Source organism: Pseudonaja textilis, chromosome 2 (assembly GCF_049901715.1).
Source record: "Pseudonaja textilis isolate UNSWEBS1 chromosome 2, rPseTex1.2, whole genome shotgun sequence".
NCBI classification, from domain to species: Eukaryota; Metazoa; Chordata; class Lepidosauria; order Squamata; family Elapidae; genus Pseudonaja; species Pseudonaja textilis.
In genome coordinates, this window is record NC_141991.1 from 15,294,491 (window position 1) to 15,314,731 (window position 20,241).

The 20,241-nt window shown below is 43.2% G+C and overlaps 1 protein-coding gene across 1 annotated transcript in view; it reads right to left on the reverse strand.

Annotated features, from left to right (window-relative positions):
- Nucleotides 1–20,065, reverse strand: part of LOC113449068 (uncharacterized) — a 31,365-nt gene extending 11,300 nt beyond the window's left edge. The window contains exons 1-6 of the mRNA XM_087927673.1: nucleotides 19,778–20,065; nucleotides 13,127–13,284; nucleotides 11,282–11,557; nucleotides 9,797–10,015; nucleotides 7,280–7,452; nucleotides 3,647–3,761 (exon numbers count right to left, since the gene is read on the reverse strand). Of these exons, the coding sequence (XP_087783799.1) occupies nucleotides 3,647–3,761; nucleotides 7,280–7,452; nucleotides 9,797–10,015; nucleotides 11,282–11,557; nucleotides 13,127–13,284; nucleotides 19,778–20,019 (1,183 nt within the window). The 5' untranslated portion in view covers nucleotides 20,020–20,065. The remainder of the gene's footprint in view (nucleotides 1–3,646; nucleotides 3,762–7,279; nucleotides 7,453–9,796; nucleotides 10,016–11,281; nucleotides 11,558–13,126; nucleotides 13,285–19,777) is intronic.
- Nucleotides 20,066–20,241: the final 176 nt, after the last annotated feature.

The following is a 20,241-nucleotide window of genomic DNA, read 5'->3' on the forward strand; positions in this document are numbered from 1 at the left end:
TGCACAGCACCATGCTGGGAGCAAAGCATGCATTATTATTGTTTGTCAAATCTAATCTGGGTTCTGGCATCCTCCCAACTGTGTGTTTCATTATCTTTTGAAGTCTGCAGTTCCTTATCCTGCCCTGTCTCATTAATTGCTGCAGCGTGGTTTGTGTTGGTTTTTATTTATAATTTATATGGGTTCGGACTGAATTTCTTCCCTTTAAAAACTGTTCTTGGGAGAGGTTTTTTTTCTCCAGCCGATGATAACTGGACATTGGGGGCCAAGTTGGAGGAATTAAAGGGACTTCACCTACTTTTGTGACTTAGTTGCTTTTGTGCCACGCCCTGGGTCATCACAGCACTGTGAAGCAGTGTATAAGTCTAAGTGCTATTGCCAAGTGCTAACCTGTAGTAGGTGCTGAAAGGCAATGGTTATTATGGGGGAGGAATAAACTTAGATCCAAATGACTCCAATGGGGCTGAGCGATCACCAGTCTCAAAATAACCATTTTTCAGCCAGCATTCATCAAAAGCCAAATTCATTTATTAGAAGGCAGCCCTTCCCAAATTCTTCATCCTTTCAGGATTCTCTCCATCCTCCTGTCCCTTAAAGGTTTTCCTTGACATACGACCACAATGGAGCTCAACGTTTTTGTGGTTACGTGAGACATTTGTTAAGTGAGTTTTGCCCCATTTTATGACCTTTTCTTGCCACAGTTGTTAAGTGAATCACTACAGTTGCTAACTTAGTAACCTGGTAGTTAAGTGAACTTGACTTTGCTTGTCAGATGGACATAAACGGAGATCACATGACCTTGGGACACAGCAGCGGTCATAAATATGAACCAGTTGCCAAGTGCGTGACTTTTGATCATCTGATCATGGGATGCTATAAAGGTCATAACTGAGAAAAACAGTCACAAGACACTTTTTTCAGTGCCATCGTAACTTTGAATGGTCACTACACGTACTGCTTTAAGTCGAGGACTATCTGTAGTCCTCACTTAAAAACCTGTGGCTTCAAAAGTGACCGTTTGAAGTTACAATGGACCTCCACAGAAGGACTTTCAATTTGATTTCAAAGTTACGATGGCCGCTTCCCCCAGATAGTCACATGATCGCTGTCAACTTTAAAAAAAAACTCCTTTGGTCTTTTTAGTTGCCAGCAGAAAGGGCGGCAGGGGGGAAGCAGTGCATTCCTTAAATGCCTTAGATAATCGCCTTAGCAGCCCAAAGCAGTTGGCATGCAAGAAATTTGCTGGAGAGCATGATTGAGGATTCTTGGCTATGGATGTGTCCCATTGGAGAATGTACATCCAGGGGGCGAGGAGAAGGCCAGGGTCAAGGGGGAAATGAATGATGTATTTCAGTGTTGGCTGCACCCAGCTAATGCCAACTTGTCCATTCCCAATAAAACATTTTTTTAACTCTGAGAGATGAGGCTAGAGACTTATAATTTGAACGGGGGTGGATTTGTTAGTGCCCTGACAATTGCACTTTGGATATGTGGCTACCGGCTCACATTTATGGCTGTTTGTAGCATCCTGCAGTCACATGACCAAGTTTGGGGGAAGTTTCCAGTATTCCTGGTTTCCAGCCAAAAATAATAATAATAAAGCCCATTGGAGAAAAATGGGTTTGTTCGACAAATTGCCAGGTTTGCTTAAAATCCGCTACAACAAAGTTGTAAAATCAGGCATAATTACAGGGCCTTTATTACAGGTTCAGTTACAGTTGTAAGTCGAGGGCTGTCGTATTTTGGTTTTTCTGAGAAGACGGTCACATTTATTGGGCGTCGATAATTTTTATTTTCTAAGGCTGACTTTGCAGGTTTCCATGGAGCTGAAATACCGTTGGAAACAAAGCTAAATATTAGAGGCTGGGACCAGGTTTTACAGCACGCCGACTTCCCTTTTCATTCTGTTTCAGTCACTGCTAAGAAAGGAAATGGAAAAAGGAAAGCAAGCCATTTGGTTCCTGAACAGCAAGGAAAACAGATGTGCTTCTCCTCAGGTCTGCAGGCATTGCATTTATATCAGCTGGTTTACCTGCTTTGAATAGTAAAATGGAAAATGCTCCTGGTTTTTAATTTTTTTTAAAAAAAGACGCCTCCTTCCATTTTTTTTTTCTGGGATGAAAATTAACTGGACTCTTTCAGGGGAGGCGGGAGGGGGAATTCCGGGAGTTGAAGTCCCCATGTCTTGAAGTTGCCAAGTTTGAAAAAATGAGGTCGCACACCTTGGTTTGTTTCAACATTCTTGTCCCAAAGACAACTGGACTTTTTGTGCTTTGCTCAAAGACCTTTCGCTTCTCATTCAAGAAGCTTCTTAGGCTCTGAATGAAGTCTGAACTGATAAACAACTCTCAGAAAGAGTGCTAACAACCAGATGACTGTAAGGAATATAAATCCTCCCGTTCGCCACCATTCAGTCAGAACTGAAGAAGCTTCTGGGATGAGAAGCGAAATGTCTTCAAGCAAAGCAAAGATAGTCCAGTTGCCTTTTGAACAAGCATCTTTGGGACAACCCTGACCTGGATGAGAATCTCCATAGACTTTCAACAGTCTTCTTAGCGGTGTCTGTGAGTTCTGAATGGAAGGTAGGTAGATGTAGCACCAATTGAAGAGCATCTATGTAGCTCTGGGTCGAACTATGGAGTCCTTGAGGCTTTCTGTCCTTTGTTGTTTGCTTGTAGATGTTTTGTTTCCTGACTTGATAAGATCTAATTACTTGGTTGGCAACATCTGTTATCTAATTGGGGAACAAAATGTCTACAAACGAACATCCAAAGATTCCACAGGTAGATGCAGTTCCACTAGAACTGACTATGGAGATTCTCCATCATCCAGGTCATACTTGCTCCAAAGGTGGTTATTCTAAAAAGCAGGGGGACTTTCTTGGTTTTCTACTTAACGTTTTGCTTCTCATCCAAGATGTTTCTTCAGTTCCGAAGTGATGAATAGCTGAAGAAGCTTCTTGGATGAGAAGCAAAACATTAAAGATAAAACCAAGGAAGTCCAGTTGCCTTTTGGAAGAAACATCTTTGGGTTTACAAGATCGGACGTGCAAATAATGACCAATAGGTGGTAGCAAATTCTTATATATTTTTTTTCTGTACCTCTTTGCTGCCATGTTTGCTTTTGGCTCACAGCTCTGGTAGTCCTAGGTCCATGATGGCGAACCTGTGTCACATGTGCCAGAAGTGGCACGCAGAGCCATCTCTCTGGGCACGCTAGCCATCGCCCGTTGCTCTTCCGTGTTCCAGCATGCCAGCCAGATGGTCTTCGTGCACACAGGAGCACCAGAAACCGGAAGAGGAGCACATGCGTGTGCTGGCCAGCTGGTCTTCAGGCACGCAGGAGCACCAGAAACCGGAAGAGGAGCACATGCGTGTGCCGGCCAGCTGGTCTTCATGCACGCAGGAGCACCAGAAACTGGAAGAGGAGCGCATGCGTGTGCCGGCCAGCTGGTCTTCGCACATGCACGCACATTAGAAACCAGAGGAGCAAGTGGATAGTGCCTATGCACATGCCAGGAAGTTAAGCTTCTGGTTTCTGGCGCTCCTGCGTGCATTTGTCAAGGAGGCTGCTCTTCCGGTTTCCGGCACCCGCGCAGATGGATCAAAATGGCAAAATAAGTTTTCATACTGCTGCCAGGACTTACAATCTTGGTCGGCCAAGGGTAGAATCCTTATTGACGCCACATGGATGGGATTGGTGTTGAGGCGTGAGAAGGGCAGGTTGCCAGGAGACAGACCTTCCACTCTTAATATTGGAGACTGGAAAGTAAAAAAAGGGAATTAATGGATTTTACATTGTTTGTCTCTTGCATCTTGAACAGAGAAGAGATTATTCCAATCATTTCTACTGCTCTGGGTAGATAACTGTACTCAGCTGCTTAGAAGCTGCTTTTTAAAATATAAACAAAGTCCTTAAAGGCTTAAGAAATTATAGCTATAGTCATTTTTTGCAGTTCGTAATACCGTAGCTGGCTATAGAAGGAAACCTTAATTCTGCTTTTTTCTTTTCTTTTTTCTTTTTGGGCTTTTATTTTAATCCTTTGTAGTTTTAATTGGAGCAATCTGGATTTTGTTTTGAATGCTGCTGTTTTAGACTGTGATTGCATTTCTTTCTTTCTTTTTTCTTTTTAATAAAGTTTTATTTGGGTTTTCACACATACAAAATACAAGTAAAACATCTTTTTTGAAAATAGCATGGTCCCGGGTTGAACTTCTTCATACAGACACAAAACTCAATTTTATGCTCCTTTTTGTGTTCTATTCCATATCTTATACTATTCTACATTTTCTATATAGTTTTTCCCCTCTTTTAATTTTCTCAATTTTATTTTGATTATCTCATTTCAATTCAAATCATTATATTTATACTTTTGTTTGTTCTGTTTCAATTTCATATTATCTTTTCTCATTAAACAAATGTTCTCCTGTAGTTACTAATTGGAGTATGACACCTTTATATCTTTTAATTACATCCATTCAACTCTTATTTAAACTTCAATATATACCTTAAGTTTATGACCTTCAATATAATACATAATACATAACTTCCAATCGAATTCTGCTTGGTACTTTCTCATAATACACACTATATTCTTTTTTTAAAAAAAAGAAAGATTGTAAACATATGTAATTATAAACCCTCATACCATTCCAGTTCAGTTCTATCATTAATAATCATTAAAACCTTAACATCTTTAACACTTCTTTTCAATTAAATATCATACTTCCTTAAAAACACATATAATCTCCATAATTAATTTTTCCCTTATTTCTCTTCACATATGTTTTATAAATCATTAAATATACCTTTTGTTACATTTATTTATTGACAATCATTCCACTAAATTACGGCAGCTTTTTATCAGACATTTTAATCATACATTGTTTCATATTTTCTAAAATTATTTCTGATTCTAATATAACCATACTATCTTATGTACCTTTGCAGAATCCCTTTTTCCATTAAGTTTTCACGCATTATCTCTAAATAGGCCCTGTTTCTCTATATTTTGCTTCTGTCCTTTATAACTTCTTTTCCTTTCTTTCTTCCCTCTCATCTTCTCCCTCCCCCTTTTACCCCCTTGTCTCTCTAGTTCTAATTCTCTCTTCTGCATTTCCCTCTTCTGTTGCTTTCTGATTTTATACTTATTTTTCACTCTAATTTTTTTTGGAGTTATTTTTCCCAATCTTAAACTTTCCATTCTCTTTCCCCCCTTTCCTCCCCCACCACCTAAGATTACTTGTTCATTAAACATGGCTTCTTCTTTGTCACAATCTTCTTGTTCTGCAGGCATTTCTTGTTGTTTCTCATAATTCCAAATCTCCATTTCTAAAAACTGAAATACGAAGCCAAAAGAACCTCTCCCTTCTTGTGCATCTTCTTTGTACTTTTAAAGTTCCATTTTCAGTCCTTCTAAAAGTGGAGCCATTTTAAACAGTTTTAAACAACCACCGGATTGATTTTAGTCATTCAAAACAATAACCAAGAATCCAGAAATCATCAAGTAATCCAGATAGTCCCGAGTTATATCTTCTTATTTCTTTTTTGACTTTCTCTTCCTGGGGTTTTTGTTGCGATATTTCAGTTAGACTGTATCTTTTGGAAGTCTTGTTGAGATTTTGCTATAAGTTCTTTTTTAATTCCAGGCAGTCTCCTCCCTTCCAGATCCTACCCTTTTATTTTATTTTCTCTCCTTTCCTTTTTTCAAAAGCTTTTAATTATCCAGAAATCTTTATTATCCCTTTGACTTTTTATTTTCAGCATTAAATGCCTATTGATGTCAAAGTGGATTTTTTTTCCAATTTCTTGCTTAAGTCTCTTAGCTGTCAGTATAGGAAAAGGAGAAAACCAAATCTTTTCCCTTTTCTCTCTCCTTCGCAGCTTAAAAATCTTCTTAGGGAACAATGTTATTGTTTTTTAACAGTTTCAATTCCAGGGTACCTCATTTGTTGTTTTTGCTGTTTGACCCGGTCAACCAAAACTTTCTCTTCTTATCTTCCTCCTGCACATTCTTTTCCAGTTGAGTTCTTTGTGGTGGCCATTTCTGACCACCACTGCAACCGCCTTCGGAAAAGGGAATAATGGCCATCTGGGGAGGAGAGATGCGGCTCTCCTCAACCCTGCTGGCAGTCTCCCCCCTCTTCACCACCTCTACGGGGTGGCTTAGCCCCAAAACCATCCGGCTCGGGGTGCTCCAGTGGCAAGCACAGATCGAAGCCTTGCAGAAATGAGGTTTCAGTCTGTTGCTGAAGAAGCTCAAACCAGAAGGCCCCTCCGATTGCATTTCTTTGGTTGATTATTTATTTATTATATTTAATTCCCTTGCCCTGGGGGACTATAAGCCAGGCTCCTAATTCACTGCCTCATATGAACTCATATCCTCATAAAAGAGATTATCAGGGTTCTAAGTAACAGACCCAAAGCAATCAAAACTCCGAGGCAGACACATTCCTCAAAGTATGAATTTATTAGGAACGTCATATTGGCACAGCTGGTTAAAAACCTGACTCTGAAGGACCAGAGGTTTTCCCCACCAGAATCAAAACCCCAAAGTTCTTGCCCCCAGATCACACGTCTGTCACGTGGTCCAATCAGGTCACAGCCCCAACTCTGGCTGGTTTTGGTCCACGCCTCTCCAACACCTGCTTAGAACGTCCTTGGCTCCCATGGGAAAGAATGTTATTTTGGCTACATATTCCCCAGCTATCACTATCTCTCCCCTCATGTTTCCCACAGCTCCAACTCGCCTTGCTGTGGCAGGCCTGAAGATGCTCCCCAAATTGAACGGGTTCAGAGGTATTTCTTGAGAAAAGTACTCCACTTCTCCACTCACTATAGAATTCCCTATGCTTCCAGGCTCGAAATTTCGGGCCTGGACAATCTGAAATTGTGCCGCCTGTGGTCTGATCTATGCATAGAATTTTGAATTTTGGTCATGTGACCATGGGGATTTTGACAAACTGAATTTTGGTCATGTGACCATGGGGAAGCTGCAATGGTGGTAAGTATGAAAATCAGTCATAAGTCATTTTTCTCAGAGACGTTGTAGCTGTCACTGAACAAACTATTGTAAGTCAAAGACTACCTGTACCAATAAATGAGGGAAGCAAAGAAGATAATCAGAAGGATAAGCATTAATATTACAGTCACACTATATGGATTAATATGCATAGACATTAGACAGAATGTTCTCTTAATGGTTACCATGGAAGTTTTAAATGGTCATGCAACATGAAGCCAAATCAGAATGAAAAAACAAACAAACTGTGATTCATACCAATGAATCCAGATGAATCGGGACAAAGGCCAGGATATTGCCAAGGCCATCAGATGTTTGGTTTAAAATGATGGAGTGAATAGGACCTCTTAGTCCATCAGAAATGACCAGACGCTGCATCTGGGTACCTCTGGCTGCCTCCAGCATCTTTATGGAGATGGTATAGTTTGATCCTGAGAAAAATGGAGAAAGTTAGCAGAGCACTCCTCCAGAGTCCTGTCTCTTCCTCAATACTTCTGAGATATCCCAAAGGTGATTTTTTTTCAAGAGGTAAGGGGACTTTCTTGTTTTTTCTTTTGGAGAAGTTTTGCTTCTCATCCAAGAAGCTTCTTCAGCTCCGACTGGATGGTGGGGAATGGAAGGATTTATACTCCTTGCAAACAACCGGCCATTTTGTTAAGGTATTAGGACTTAAGAGCTGACCAGCAATGAATAGCTGCTATATGCTGTGAAGCTGATATAAGTCTGGCTGATGTAACAAGAGTGATTCAGCAGAGTATGAGTATTTTCCCTTTAAGATCCCCTTAAGAGGTGTGTATATAAATGGCAGCCATTAGAGGGCGAGGTTCTCTTTCCTTGTGACCAGTATTCAGCGCAGAAATTCTCCGTGTGTTAGGAAGAAGAAAAACTTGCTTGTAAAATTATGCTACCACATGTAAATATTGTCTATATATACTTGTATATTAAACCACTGTTAATATCTAAGTCTCTGTGTTCTATATGTTGTTCCTGGGTTATCTCATAAAGGTAGTCGCACTGCCAAATGCTCTGACAATTTGCATACTTTTTAGAGAGTCTTTCAGGCCACTTGGAGTTTAATTTGTATGTCCTCAGGGTCACCTGAGTAGTGCCAGCATCTCAAACTGAAGCGCAAATGGTTCCTGTAGTCTGTAATTTTTTCTGGAAATCCATTCATGCTCCAGCACCATTCGAAGAGTGTTCATCCTAAAGTGGACAGTTAAATCTCTATGGAGATTCTCAGTCATCCAGGTCATGGTTGTCCCAACATGCTTTTTCACTTTCTTGTTTTTCTTTGAAGACATTTCACTTCTCACCAGTGGTGGGATTCAAAAATGTTTACCACTAGTTCTGTGTGTGTGGCTTGGTGGGCGTGGTGTGGCTTGGTGGGTGTAGCAGGGGAAGGATGCTGTAAAATCCCCACTCCTGGGGGAAGGATACTGCAAAATCTCCATTCCCTTCCCAGCCCACTAACCTGCTTTCTAGCTCCGTTCTGTGCAGGGTAACAAAAGAAGATGCAGCCAATCAGCTGGGACTCGGGAGGCAGAGAAGAGATGGGGGACGGGGCCAGTCAGAGGTGGGATTTGCCAGTTTTCTGAACTACTCAAATTTTCCGCTACCGGTTCTCCAGAACTGGTCAGAACCTGCTGAATATCCACCTCTGCTTCTCACCCAAGAAACTTATTCAGCTCTGAATGGATAGTGGGGAACGGAAGGATTTATAGTCCTTTCAGAGAGCTGGTAATTTGCGTTCTTTGAGATCAGGAGTGTCAAACTCAATTTCATTGAAGGTCGCATCAGGGTCGTGTTTGATTTCGAGGGGGCAGGGCAGGCATGACCAGCTCGACATCACTCATGCCGGGGTCATTTGTGGTGGTTCAAGGGCTCTGCCAGAGAAAACAGGCTCCCGAGCTTCGTTTTTGGCTGTGATGGCCTCCTGCAACCCCCTGCCAGTGAAAATGAAGCTCGGGAGGGCTGTGTGTAACCCTCGTGAGCTTTGTTTTCACTGGCAGAGGCACCGTGGGCCAGTCTTTTGCTGTCTTCAGGGCAGCCCTGCAGGCCAGATCTAAGCACCCTGCAGGCCGGATCTGGCCCCTGGGGCCTTAAGTTTGACACCCCTTGTGCTGGTTAGACAGTATACAGTTAGTTTAGGAATGAGAGCTGCCCCCTTAAGGGAATGCTTCATGGGAAATGTAGTTAATGCCTCTTGGGAGATGTAGTCCATGTCACATGGTCACATCTTTAATCCTGATTGGTCACTGAATTGATCTCTGGTTGGGCTGGGGGAGTTTTGGGGGCATTCTTGCCTGGACCACAGCATCGTGCTGGAGGCTTCCTTTGCTATAATACTATGGGATGAAGATAACTATCTTTTCACTTTCATGTTCCAGGCAATCCTTTTATGTCCCCAAAGTTCCTGGAGCAAGCAGTCCAACACTATTGAGGTGACTATCAAGGCAAAGATTGGACTGTTAGTTAGATGGATCTCAGCATAAATGTGATTTATATTTTGAGGATGCCTAACAAAATCCAATAAAGGAACTTTGCATGGAAGCCTTTGTACTGTTGGACTGCTTGTCCCAGGAACTTTGGGGACATATGAAACCCCTGTTTTAGAGAGTTGTGGAGGCCACCTTGGGACAACCATGAGCTGGATGATTGACAAGCTCCATTTAGTCATTTAGCTACACACCGAGAGCTTATGCACTGGAGATAAATCCCTTGTGTGTGTCCAATCACACTTGGCCAATAAAGAATTCTGTTGACTAGAAAACTTACCTTTCACAGGCTGTCCTTGGATTGGAAGTATGTAGTCATTCTGCTTTTGCATTATCTGGTAAGTAAAGTCAAGCAAACTCTTGCCTCTGATCTCTACCTCATAAGAGCCCCCGGGAGTCATAGATACAGCCCACCGACCTGGCTGAGGGAGAGGAGATACCTTCACGACCTTGTGATTGCTTGTGTCAATCATCATACGATACTTGGTGAATGGATCACCTATCGTGGAATATCACACACAAAAAAGGAAGGAATTATATTAGTGCTCCTCAACATCCCGACCACAATTGAGGTTGCTCCAAAATTTCTTGTTCCTAAGTGAGACGTCTGTGAAGCGAACTTTGCCCCCTTGTACGACTTTTCCTGCTGCAGTTGTTAAGCGAATCCCTGCAGTTGGTCAATTAGTCACACATGGTTGCTAAGTGAAACAGGTCTCCTCCCCCACCATTGATTTTGCTTGTCAGGTGGTCACAAAAGGGGAATCGCTTGACCCCTGGATGCTGCAACCATCATAAGTATGAGTCAGTTTGCTAGGCGCCTGAATTTTGATCACGTGACCATGGGGATGCTGCAATGCTCCTAAGTGTGAAAAATAATCACTTTTCTCAGTGACGTAGTAACTTTGAATGGTCACTAAATGAACTGAAGTCAAAGACTATCTGCAGAGGCTAAAATGGCCGGCATTATGGCTTCCTCCAATTTCGGGCATCCATGATTGTGCAACTGAAGGCCCCCCCCTTTTTTTACACATGTCCTACATCAGACAAGGGAAGATGCTTGTGTGACGACCTGGGGTGTGGCACAAAGGCAACACAGTCAGATAATCAGTAGGAGTCCCTTTATGAGCTCCAACTTTGCCCCCAATGTCCTGGCTGGAGAAAACCTCTCCTAGGGAACAACCTTTGACTGCAGAGGATCATATCCAAAACATGGTCAACACAAACTGTAACTATAAGTCCAATCAAGCCAAACTGAGGTAATTCGTTTGGCAGGGCAGGAGCAAGAATCCCAGACTTGCAGGCAGTGCAATACTCACATGGTTGGGAGGATGTCAGGAACACAGATAAGCAAAGGCAACACAGGATAAATCACGTTTGCTCCCAGCAGCTGCCCCAGTCAGCATTCAATTCTTTTAAACTTTCATTCCCTGGTGTGGCTAATGAAGGGAATCAGGGCCTTTTCCTCCCCCCAGAAGCCATGCAACCCACGTTGCTCTCTTCTCCGTTCCTCCCTGCATCCCCTAGGATGAAGAGGGGGATGGGCCTGGGTCTTCCTCTGGAATCCCTCTCCCTTGTTCTACCTCTTCCCTGCTCTGCCCAGCTGGACTTTGCCCTTCCCCAGCCTCCCCCACAGCCAACGGAGCCACACTCCCATTCCCTGTCACCTGTTCGTCTTCCTCCTCAGATTAGACTCTGACGGGGGAATGACAGTTTGCTTGCATAGTTGCAGCCTTGTGTGATCTTTTTATATACTCTGTTCAATTACCTGAAGGTTGCAAGATATTAAAGTTGAATCTCATGTGCCTTAATGTCTTGACTGAGATTGATATTTCGGAGAGAGTTTCATCCACAGGGAAGGAGAACTGGGACCCATCCACACAATTATGGGCTATTTTAACAGGAGCGGCATTCATGGACAGCTCCACTGTGCCAAAGGCCTTAGAAAGTTGCTTTTTCTTCATGTTCAAGAAGTAGCCACCAGAAAAGGAGGCTAAATCTTCATAGACTCTTTGAGAGGCTCTAGCGTTCCTCTTAACAACTTCTGCAAACAAAAATGAAATACACATTTCTCCTTTTAAGTAGCTCCTCCCGAGTTCACCCTTTAAGGCAAATCATTTTAGAAAAGTGCCCTTTTGTTCCTATAAAGGTAGTCCTTGACTTACGACCACAGTGGAGCCCGAAAGGTATGTTGCTAAGCGAGATATTAGTGAAGTGAGTTTGGCCACATTTCTTAAGCGAATCACCACAATTGTTAAGTTAGTGTGTCGTGTAAGCATCTTTTGTGACCAGCAAAGTCAGTGGGAAGGCAGAGTCACTTAATAAACATGTTACTAACTTAATCCCTGCAGTGATTCACTTAACAAACTCTGGCCCGAGCGGTTGTAAAAGGAGGCAAAATTCACTTAACCACTGTCTCACTTAGCAACAGAAATTTGGGGCTCAATTGTGGTCGTAAGTTGAGGACTACCTATATATGGTCCCTTGATCAATGAAATATGCCTACGGCCAGGGACATCTGCATGTTTCTGAAATGCCGTGGAAATTGACAAAACCACTCATAGCATCATGGCCCTAGCACAGAGGTCTCCAACCTTGGCAACTTTAAGACCTGTGGACTTCAACTCCAAGAACTCTGGGAATAGAAGTCCACAAGTCTTAAAGTTGCCAAGGTTGGAGACCCCTGACTCATAGCCTCATGGCCCCAGCACAGTCCAATGAAGTGCTGAAGGGGCGGAGTTTGAATCATGTCCTCATGACACGTCCTTCCTCATTTGCCCTTCCTTGCCCTCCTTCCTAGACTTATATACCGCGGCATACCTCTAAGCGGTTTAGAGCAGTGGTCCCCAACCTTTTTTGTGCCACGGCCCGGTACCGGCATCACAAAATCATCTGCGGCCCGGTACATTATCAGCACGCATGGCAAAGCGAGCCAGGCGACCGACCAGCCAGCCGTCGCCCGCTTCGCCCTGCCACCTTCAACTCCTCCTTTGTACCTGTGTCGATGGGCTTCGCGACAGCTTTGGGACGGTCACTCGGCTTGCCTCACCATGCGTGCTGAAAGAATCCTTGCGCCTTAGTTTTGTTCGAAGCCGCCCCCCGCCTTGATGAAACTAAGGTGCGAGGATTCTTTCAGCACCCAAACACCGCTTTCTACCCGGAAAAGCTCACCTGAAGCACTTTTTCATCAAAACAAGATGGCGGCACCCAGCAAACCGGCGGCCAGGTAGAAATTGTTCCACGGACTGGTCCCGGTCCGGGGACCGGTGGTTGGGGACCCCTGGTTTAGAGAGTCAGCATATTGCCCCCGACAATCTGGGTCCTCATTTTGCCAACCTCTGAAGGATGAAGGGCTGAGTCAACCTTGAGCCAGTGGAACCCGAGCTGCCAAACTGCTGGCAGCTGGTGATCAGCGGGAGTAGCCTGCAGCGCTGCATTCTCACTACTGAGCCACCACGGGTTGGACTAGAAGACCTCCAAGGTCCCTTCCAACTCTGTTATTCTGTTCTGTTCTGTTCTATCTTTACTGCCCTCCCCACTAAGACTCATGGATGCCATTGGCAGCAAGGGCCTTTCTTTAGGTTGTTTCAGACCACCAGGGATTCTGGCTTACCATCTCGTACAAAAATGTTCTTGGCGGCTTCAGTGGCCATTTGTCCAGCTTCTTGGTGCAAATAGGAATGAGAAGAGAGGAGAAGGTCAGTCCCCCTTTTATGGCTTTCCCCAGGAGAGGAGGAAACTTTGATGGCATCGTTTTTCCTGTCATGTCCACTGTTCCATATTAGCAGGCTTGAAACCCTGTGTTCCTATTGGTCCAGAAAAGCCGGATCGTGATTGGATGGCTTGAACGTTCCTGATTGGCTCATACAGGGTTTGCCGCGATTGGCTGAAACCAAGCGCGGCAAACTCAAAGAGTTGTCATTGGCTGACTACCCGCTGCCAGCTCTATAAGAAGAGCTGCCGCACGCTAGGGTTTCCCCAGTCTCAGAATCTATCTGTTAAATAAAGAGCTGTTGTTCACTACTCGAGTCTCGCCTATTCATGGGACCCACCGACCATACTTAACATCCACCTTTGCCTGAATGGGGGAAAACAAAGCCTAACAAAAATGCACATTAAAAAAAAGAGGCAGGGTTTTTCATTATGTAGTTGCAGCGGCTTTTTTCCCCCCTTCTTTTAAATTTATTGAAAACATTTATATAGCTGCCCAACTTACCACCAGCTCTGGGTGGTTCCCAGTCAAGAACGAAAAGACATTTAGAATTCTTTTGAAAACGATAGAAAACAACCAGTTAAGACATAAAACATGAAAGAGAACAAAAACCTGGCAACAGCACATGCTAACGTGTCATTCTCTATTATTCCCCCACCCAACACCTGAGAGAAAAGTCAGGTCTTTAAAGCCTTAAGGAAAGTGCAAAGGGTGGAGATTAAAGGGCACGATATTTCATCGCGCAAAGGCTGCCATGGAAAAGGCACACTTCCTATCTCCCATCAGATGACAATATTTAGGATAAGGGACGGAGTGTGCTTGGCCTGTTTGACCTTGTAGAATAGGTTAGATGTTCTTAGGGATAGGATGGTCTGCAAAGTGGTGAGATTCAATTTTTTTTTACTACTGGTGCTGTGGGCGTGGCTTGGTGGGCGTGGCAGGGGAAGGATGCTGTAAACTCTCCATTCCTACCCCACTCCAGAGGGAAGGTTACTGCAAAATCCCATTCCCTCCCCACCCCACTAACCTATTTTCCAGCTCTGTTCTCCTCCGCAGAGCAACAAAAGAAAACCCAGCCAATCATCTGGGACTCAGGAGGCAGAGAATAGATGGGGGCGGGGCCAGTCAGAGGTGGCATTTGCTGGTTCTCCGAAGTACTCAAAATTTCCCCTACTGGTTCTCCAGAACTGGTCAGAACCTGCTGAATATACCACCTCCGGTCCCACAGATAATCTAGCCCTGTGCTTCGAAAGATTATGATTTGCACCCTGAATTGCACCTGTCAAGAAACGGGGAGCTAGTGTAGTTCACACAACAGAGGTGTTATCTGGGCTGAGCTTTAGTGATTTGTACGCCTTCCTCAGTAGCAATTCTTAATAATACTTCATCATTCTGGGCCCTGCTGACAATGTGATCAAAGTATGTCCCAATATCTGAAGACGTTTAAAGTTTAACTAAATGGAAAGAAATAGTTTTTGTTTCTATATCGAAGTTCCCTTTTGGTTCTGGTCTCAAAGGGTTCGCGCTTCCTCTTGTAGGAAGAAAAATCTAACTGGTTCGGTTCCAAGCTTGGAGAAAGGTGCTGGAAATAAAATGGAGGCTGACTGGAAAGAGAGTTTATTGGTGAAGCAGAACCACTAACGGCATGTGGTTCTGGGGCAGCTGACCAATTGGTTGAATAAGTGGATGGATCTTTATAGTTTTCTGTGATGCTGCTGGGGGTTGTGCAATGTCTGAAAGGCCTCTAGGGGTCGTGCGATGTAGTGAGCTCTGTGTCTTTTGCTATTCTAATAGCGGTGGGTTAATCATATTATATCCTAAAAGATCATGTCCTATTCTTAGAATTTGGGTGGTGGAGAATGTAAATTTTTAAATTTTAAATTTAAATTTAAATCCCATTGCTGGAGGTGAAGGTCTTTTATTTGTGAGTAGGGTGGCCCAGGATTTTTAATGCGCACAAAATGAGTTATTAAGAGAGACTGGGGCAATTTTTATGCCCCTAAGAAGATGTTTCTCCATTTCTCCTTTTGGAAAATATAAAATTCTGCCTCCAATATTCCATATTCCCCAAAATATTTCATTCTCTGATGTGTGTGTGTGTGTGTGTGGGGGGGCTTCCCACACTCTGAAACAGCAGATCCTGCATTCTGGATCAATTAAAGGTACCAGGTAGTCTTCAGGGACAGCCCCATGTAGAATGCATTGCAGTTATCCCCACAGGAGATGACCAAGGCATGAGTGACAGTGAGCAAGGCCTCCTGTGCAAAAGACCCCCTAGCCAGAGCTGCCAGGTACTTCTTGAGCAGGAAACTTGACTCCAGGAGATTTCCCCAAACTGAGCACCAACTCAATCTGGGGAAGTCTTTCCCCACCCAGATTCAAAAGAAAGAATCATCTGGGCCTTGGGAGGGGCAAAACCCCAAACCACTCCATCTTGCCAGGATCAAATCTGTTAGAAATTCTGTTTATACTGTATATAGCAAACAAAGAGTACAGTCACCATGTGCTTTACTGATCAACTGTTTAAGAACAAAAGAGCACAGAGCCAAACTTGTAACACTGCCATCAATCGGCCGAATACTACCATAGTTGTCACATGGAAATACATTCCAGCAGAATCCAAGCTGGTTCCTCCTCAGCCAGACCTTATAACCTCCAGGCACTTGACCAGCAAGTCACCACCACTTGTCTTGACTCTTGTGAACTCTTCTGCTTTTTTAAAAAAAGTGATAATACACATTTTGTCACCTGAATTGGTATTTTGCTGCTGAATTTGAGGTCTCATCAACTTTTTCCCCAGCTAGAGTCAATCTCTTGAATGAGTATCAAATCAATCACAGGTCACGTTTTGGGAAAACTGCTTTTTTTTTTTTTTACTTCGCTGCCTTCTCCAAAATCATTACAGATACAGGTAGGACAGCCACAGAAAAAGTGATTTATGACCGTATAGCATCACTCCTGCAGTCACGTAGTTGCAATTACAATTACTGGTTGCAGCATCATGTAATCCATTAAATTAAATTCTACAAATTACGTACTTTTCTTATAATTCTGGACACTTTGCTGAGAGCTTAAACTTTTCAGACAGTACAACTGTTCTAATTATTTGGATTCTTTTTATTTGGAAACCTGTCTCTCTTTTCTTTAACAGGGCAACCTTTCTATATAAGAGATACTCCAGTGCTGTTAGCACAGCTGGTAGACCAGATCAGGAAATCAACAGAGGAAGGCTAAAACTATTTTCTATTGAAATTGACTATAACAACAGTATTTTACAAGTCTGATTGATCTCTTTTCTTTCTTACACTCCTGTGAGTGTAAGACAGGTGTCTGTCTAGGTCTCTGCTGAATATTATCTATCTATTGGGGACCGGATATATTTTTCCCCCTCATCTCTTTGATAGTGGAGTTTGTGTATCTCTCTCAAAGTCATCTCTTTTATTCTCTACATCTCTGTTAAAGTTGTCAGAATATAGAAAAACAAAGACATGGATCCCTAAATTTGCTCTTACCATATTTTTTTAAAAAAGTTTCATTTCTTTGTTTGATTGTTGTGAGACATCAGGAGTTGTTGAAAATCAGGTGGCGTGTAAGTTAATACATTCTTATTAATGTTTTTTTAAATTCTTTTCCTGGCTGGGATCCCCAGATCAATGGAAAGCATACAAACAACAGATGTTCCTCATGTTGGTTACACATAGAAAGGAGTACTCTATCTTCTCTAGCCAAAATGTACATCAAATGTGCACCTCAGATCTCAAAAAACAATGAAAAATGACTGATTTCTTTTTCTAGAAGTGCAGCTCCAGAGAACGTTTGTGAGCAGAATGATTGACATGGAGGAAAAGGGAACCAAAAATTATAGAGCAAGTAAATGGTCATAAAGCCCCTATTGTTCCTGGCCAGATACTACAGACAAAAGAACTTCAAATATTGCAGCTGAAATAGCTGTTGCTAAGAAACACTTAAATCCTGGCAACCCAGAAGTTATAGAAAAATCTTAAATCCCTGACCAATAAATTCAAACCTCATGCTTTCCCTTAACACAAAAGCGTATCATGAAATCTCAACTCTGAAGATACTTCAGCCTTCTCTAAATTAGAGTTTCATAACCTTGGCAATTTTAAGGTGTGTCGCTGGGGAATCCTGGGAAATCCACCTCTCTTCAACCTGCCAAAGTTGAGAAACATCTATATTCTGTCATAAGTATAATATATCCAACCTCCCACCCCAATCCATCCGTTCCCTGATCTCACTCGATCATAGCTATGGCGGCTGGTGAGAGATGTGGAAAGGAAGGTGCTGGCAGGCCGGTCCCTTGGATATGCCTGCTTGAATTCAAGCACATGGCAGCTGTAACAGATCTAAACAACTTACCTGAGCTTGGTTGCTTTCTTGCGGACATTGCATTATCACGACTAGATGGGATAATGTGGACCAGTGGATTAGCACTGATGATGTTTACTTAGTTTGGATAATGATACGTCTCCAAGAAAACAAGCAAGCTCAGAGAGAGATGATGATTTGCACTGTCAGTCAGTCATAATTGTGGAGACATGCTCGTTGACAAAACTCGGTGACCTTACCCGAATGTCTACAAAATATTAAATAAAATATGCCCATGACACCTTGTACAGGCTGAGTACAAGTTTTTTTTTTTTTTGATTTTGCTTATTTTCTGGAGGAAAAATATATTAAGGACAATGGCTCTGAAGTTTAGTAGTTAAAAATTAGGAAGGGGAAATTTGTATCCCAGAAAAATTGGTTTAATTTCATGTGACTTCTATGGCCTGTTGAGATATGACAACCAAGCTAACTCTTAGTTGTTTTTCTATATAGAATAACTACTTGTATTGAACCGTGGTAGCATAGTGGTTGGAGTGCAGTACTGCAGGCTACTTCTGCTGACTTCTGGCTGCCTGCAAATTGGCAGTTCAAATCTTAACAGGCTCAAGGTTGACTCAGCCTTCCATCTTTCCAAGGTGGGTAAAATGAGGACTCAAATTGTTCGGGGCAATAGGCTGACTCTGTAAACTGCTTAGAGAGGGATGTAAAGCAATATAAAGCGGTATATAAGTCTAAGTGTGATTGCAACCTCCTCAGATGCATGGGGGAGATGCTGTTGGTCTGGCCCAGAACCAGAGAGAGAGAGAGAGAGAGAGAGAGAGAGAGAGAGAGAGAGAGAGAGAAGAGACAAAGTCGTGGGAGAAATGAGGAGAGACATTAAGAACTACAAAGATTGTTTTAGAAGGGAGTAGGAAGAGAGAAAAGGTAGAGAGTACTTGGGATATGAGTGTGTGGAACAGTTGGTTCTCCACTGGAGAAGAAAAATATATGGCGGTTTCTCTGAAGGAAGAGAAGCGAAATACCAGAGAGATGATATTTTCTTCCTAGATGGGACAGAGGGAGAAGGTGGCTATGATAGAAGGTCTTTAATAAAACCCTAGTCTCTGGGAAGAAAGAATTGGCGGAAGACTCCCAAGAGAGGTTCTTTTCCCAATGGAGCAGACGCAGAAGAGGATCAGCCGAGCAGATCCAAGGAAAGGAGATGAGTAGTGCTGAGCACGCTCATTTGTAAATCCACCCTTTTACTCTTTCTCGATAATCCTGGAAATGGAGATATAGTGAAGGGTGGGGAAGAAATGAAGCTTTCAGGAGGAGAGTTAGAGGGGAATAGTGACTATTCACCAGGATAGAGACCTAAGACCCTGGGTAGAAGTCAGGATTTTGTTGTTAACAGCTATTGTAAATAGTTTTGCTGTGTACATTAAAGAAGGTCCATAAAAGCCTCCACTATCTTGTCCCAAAGGTGCTTTTTTCAAGTGGCAACTGGACTTTCTAGTTTTCTTTGAAGACATTTCACTTCTCATCCAAGAAGCTTCTTCAGCTCTGACTGGATGGAGGGGAATGGAAGGATTTATATTCCTTGCAGACAGCTGGTCATTTGCACTCTTTTGGAGGGTCACTGAGGCCCCTTGGAGATTTATCTGTCCTCAGGGTTGTCTGAATAGTGCAAGTGGGTGTGGAGCCTTCTGGGAACTGTTGAAAGGACTGTGTCTGAGATAGATGACTACTCAGATGACCCTGAGGACACAGACAAACCTCCAAGTGGCCTCAATGATTCTCTAAAAGAATGCAAATGACCAGCTGTCTGCAAGAAGTATAAATCCTCCCATTCCCCACCATCCAGTCAGGCCTGAAGAAGCTCCTTGGATGAAAAGCAAAACATCTTCAGAGGAAAACCAGAAAGTCCAGTTGCCTCTTGAAAAAAAAGCACCTTGGGGACAACCATGACCTGAATGACTGAGAATCTCCATAGTCCACCACCATCTTGGTTTCTCTGTGTCAGTTACCATCTTGTAACTCTAATTACACTTCCAGTCCTCAAAAGAACCCAGTCACACCATGGCAGGTGGAAACAATGGACCTTCTGACGTCATACCAAGCTTCCTGTATTTTCACGATTTCACCACAGGGGAAATGGTGGAGGATCTATTTGAGCTTGGAGGGGAAAGCAGGACACAACCCACGAAGACCTTCCCACTCTCCCACCAGTTACCTTCAAAACGGGCTTGGAATGGTTCCGTCCCGTTCGTCTCTTTAAGGGCTCCACCTTCCTTGAGATATTTTCCAGGCAGAGGGTTTCTCTCCACGACAGTCTGCCTCACCCTCTTTTCTGGGACATTGGCGTCGGTGAAAGCACTTGATGCCGTGCCCTCCGATTCGTGGCTGGGATAAAACGCGTTCACAAGCCCCACGCACAGGAGCAAAAGAAACTCTCTGGCCAAGAGCATAGTTCGTGGCTGGATCTGGGTAGGCAGGACAAAAACTGAAAAAGAGCTTCCCCACAGGTCTGCCTCACGACCTCTGTCTACCTGCCTTGGCTGTGGGAGTTTAATAGCTGAAGTTACAACCGGTGGGAGGGAGGTGAGGGAAATGAGCAGCTGCCAATTGTTCATCTTTTTTGTTTTTTTTCCATATTGAATCTGCCTCCCTAATGAAGTCAGCATCGTTAC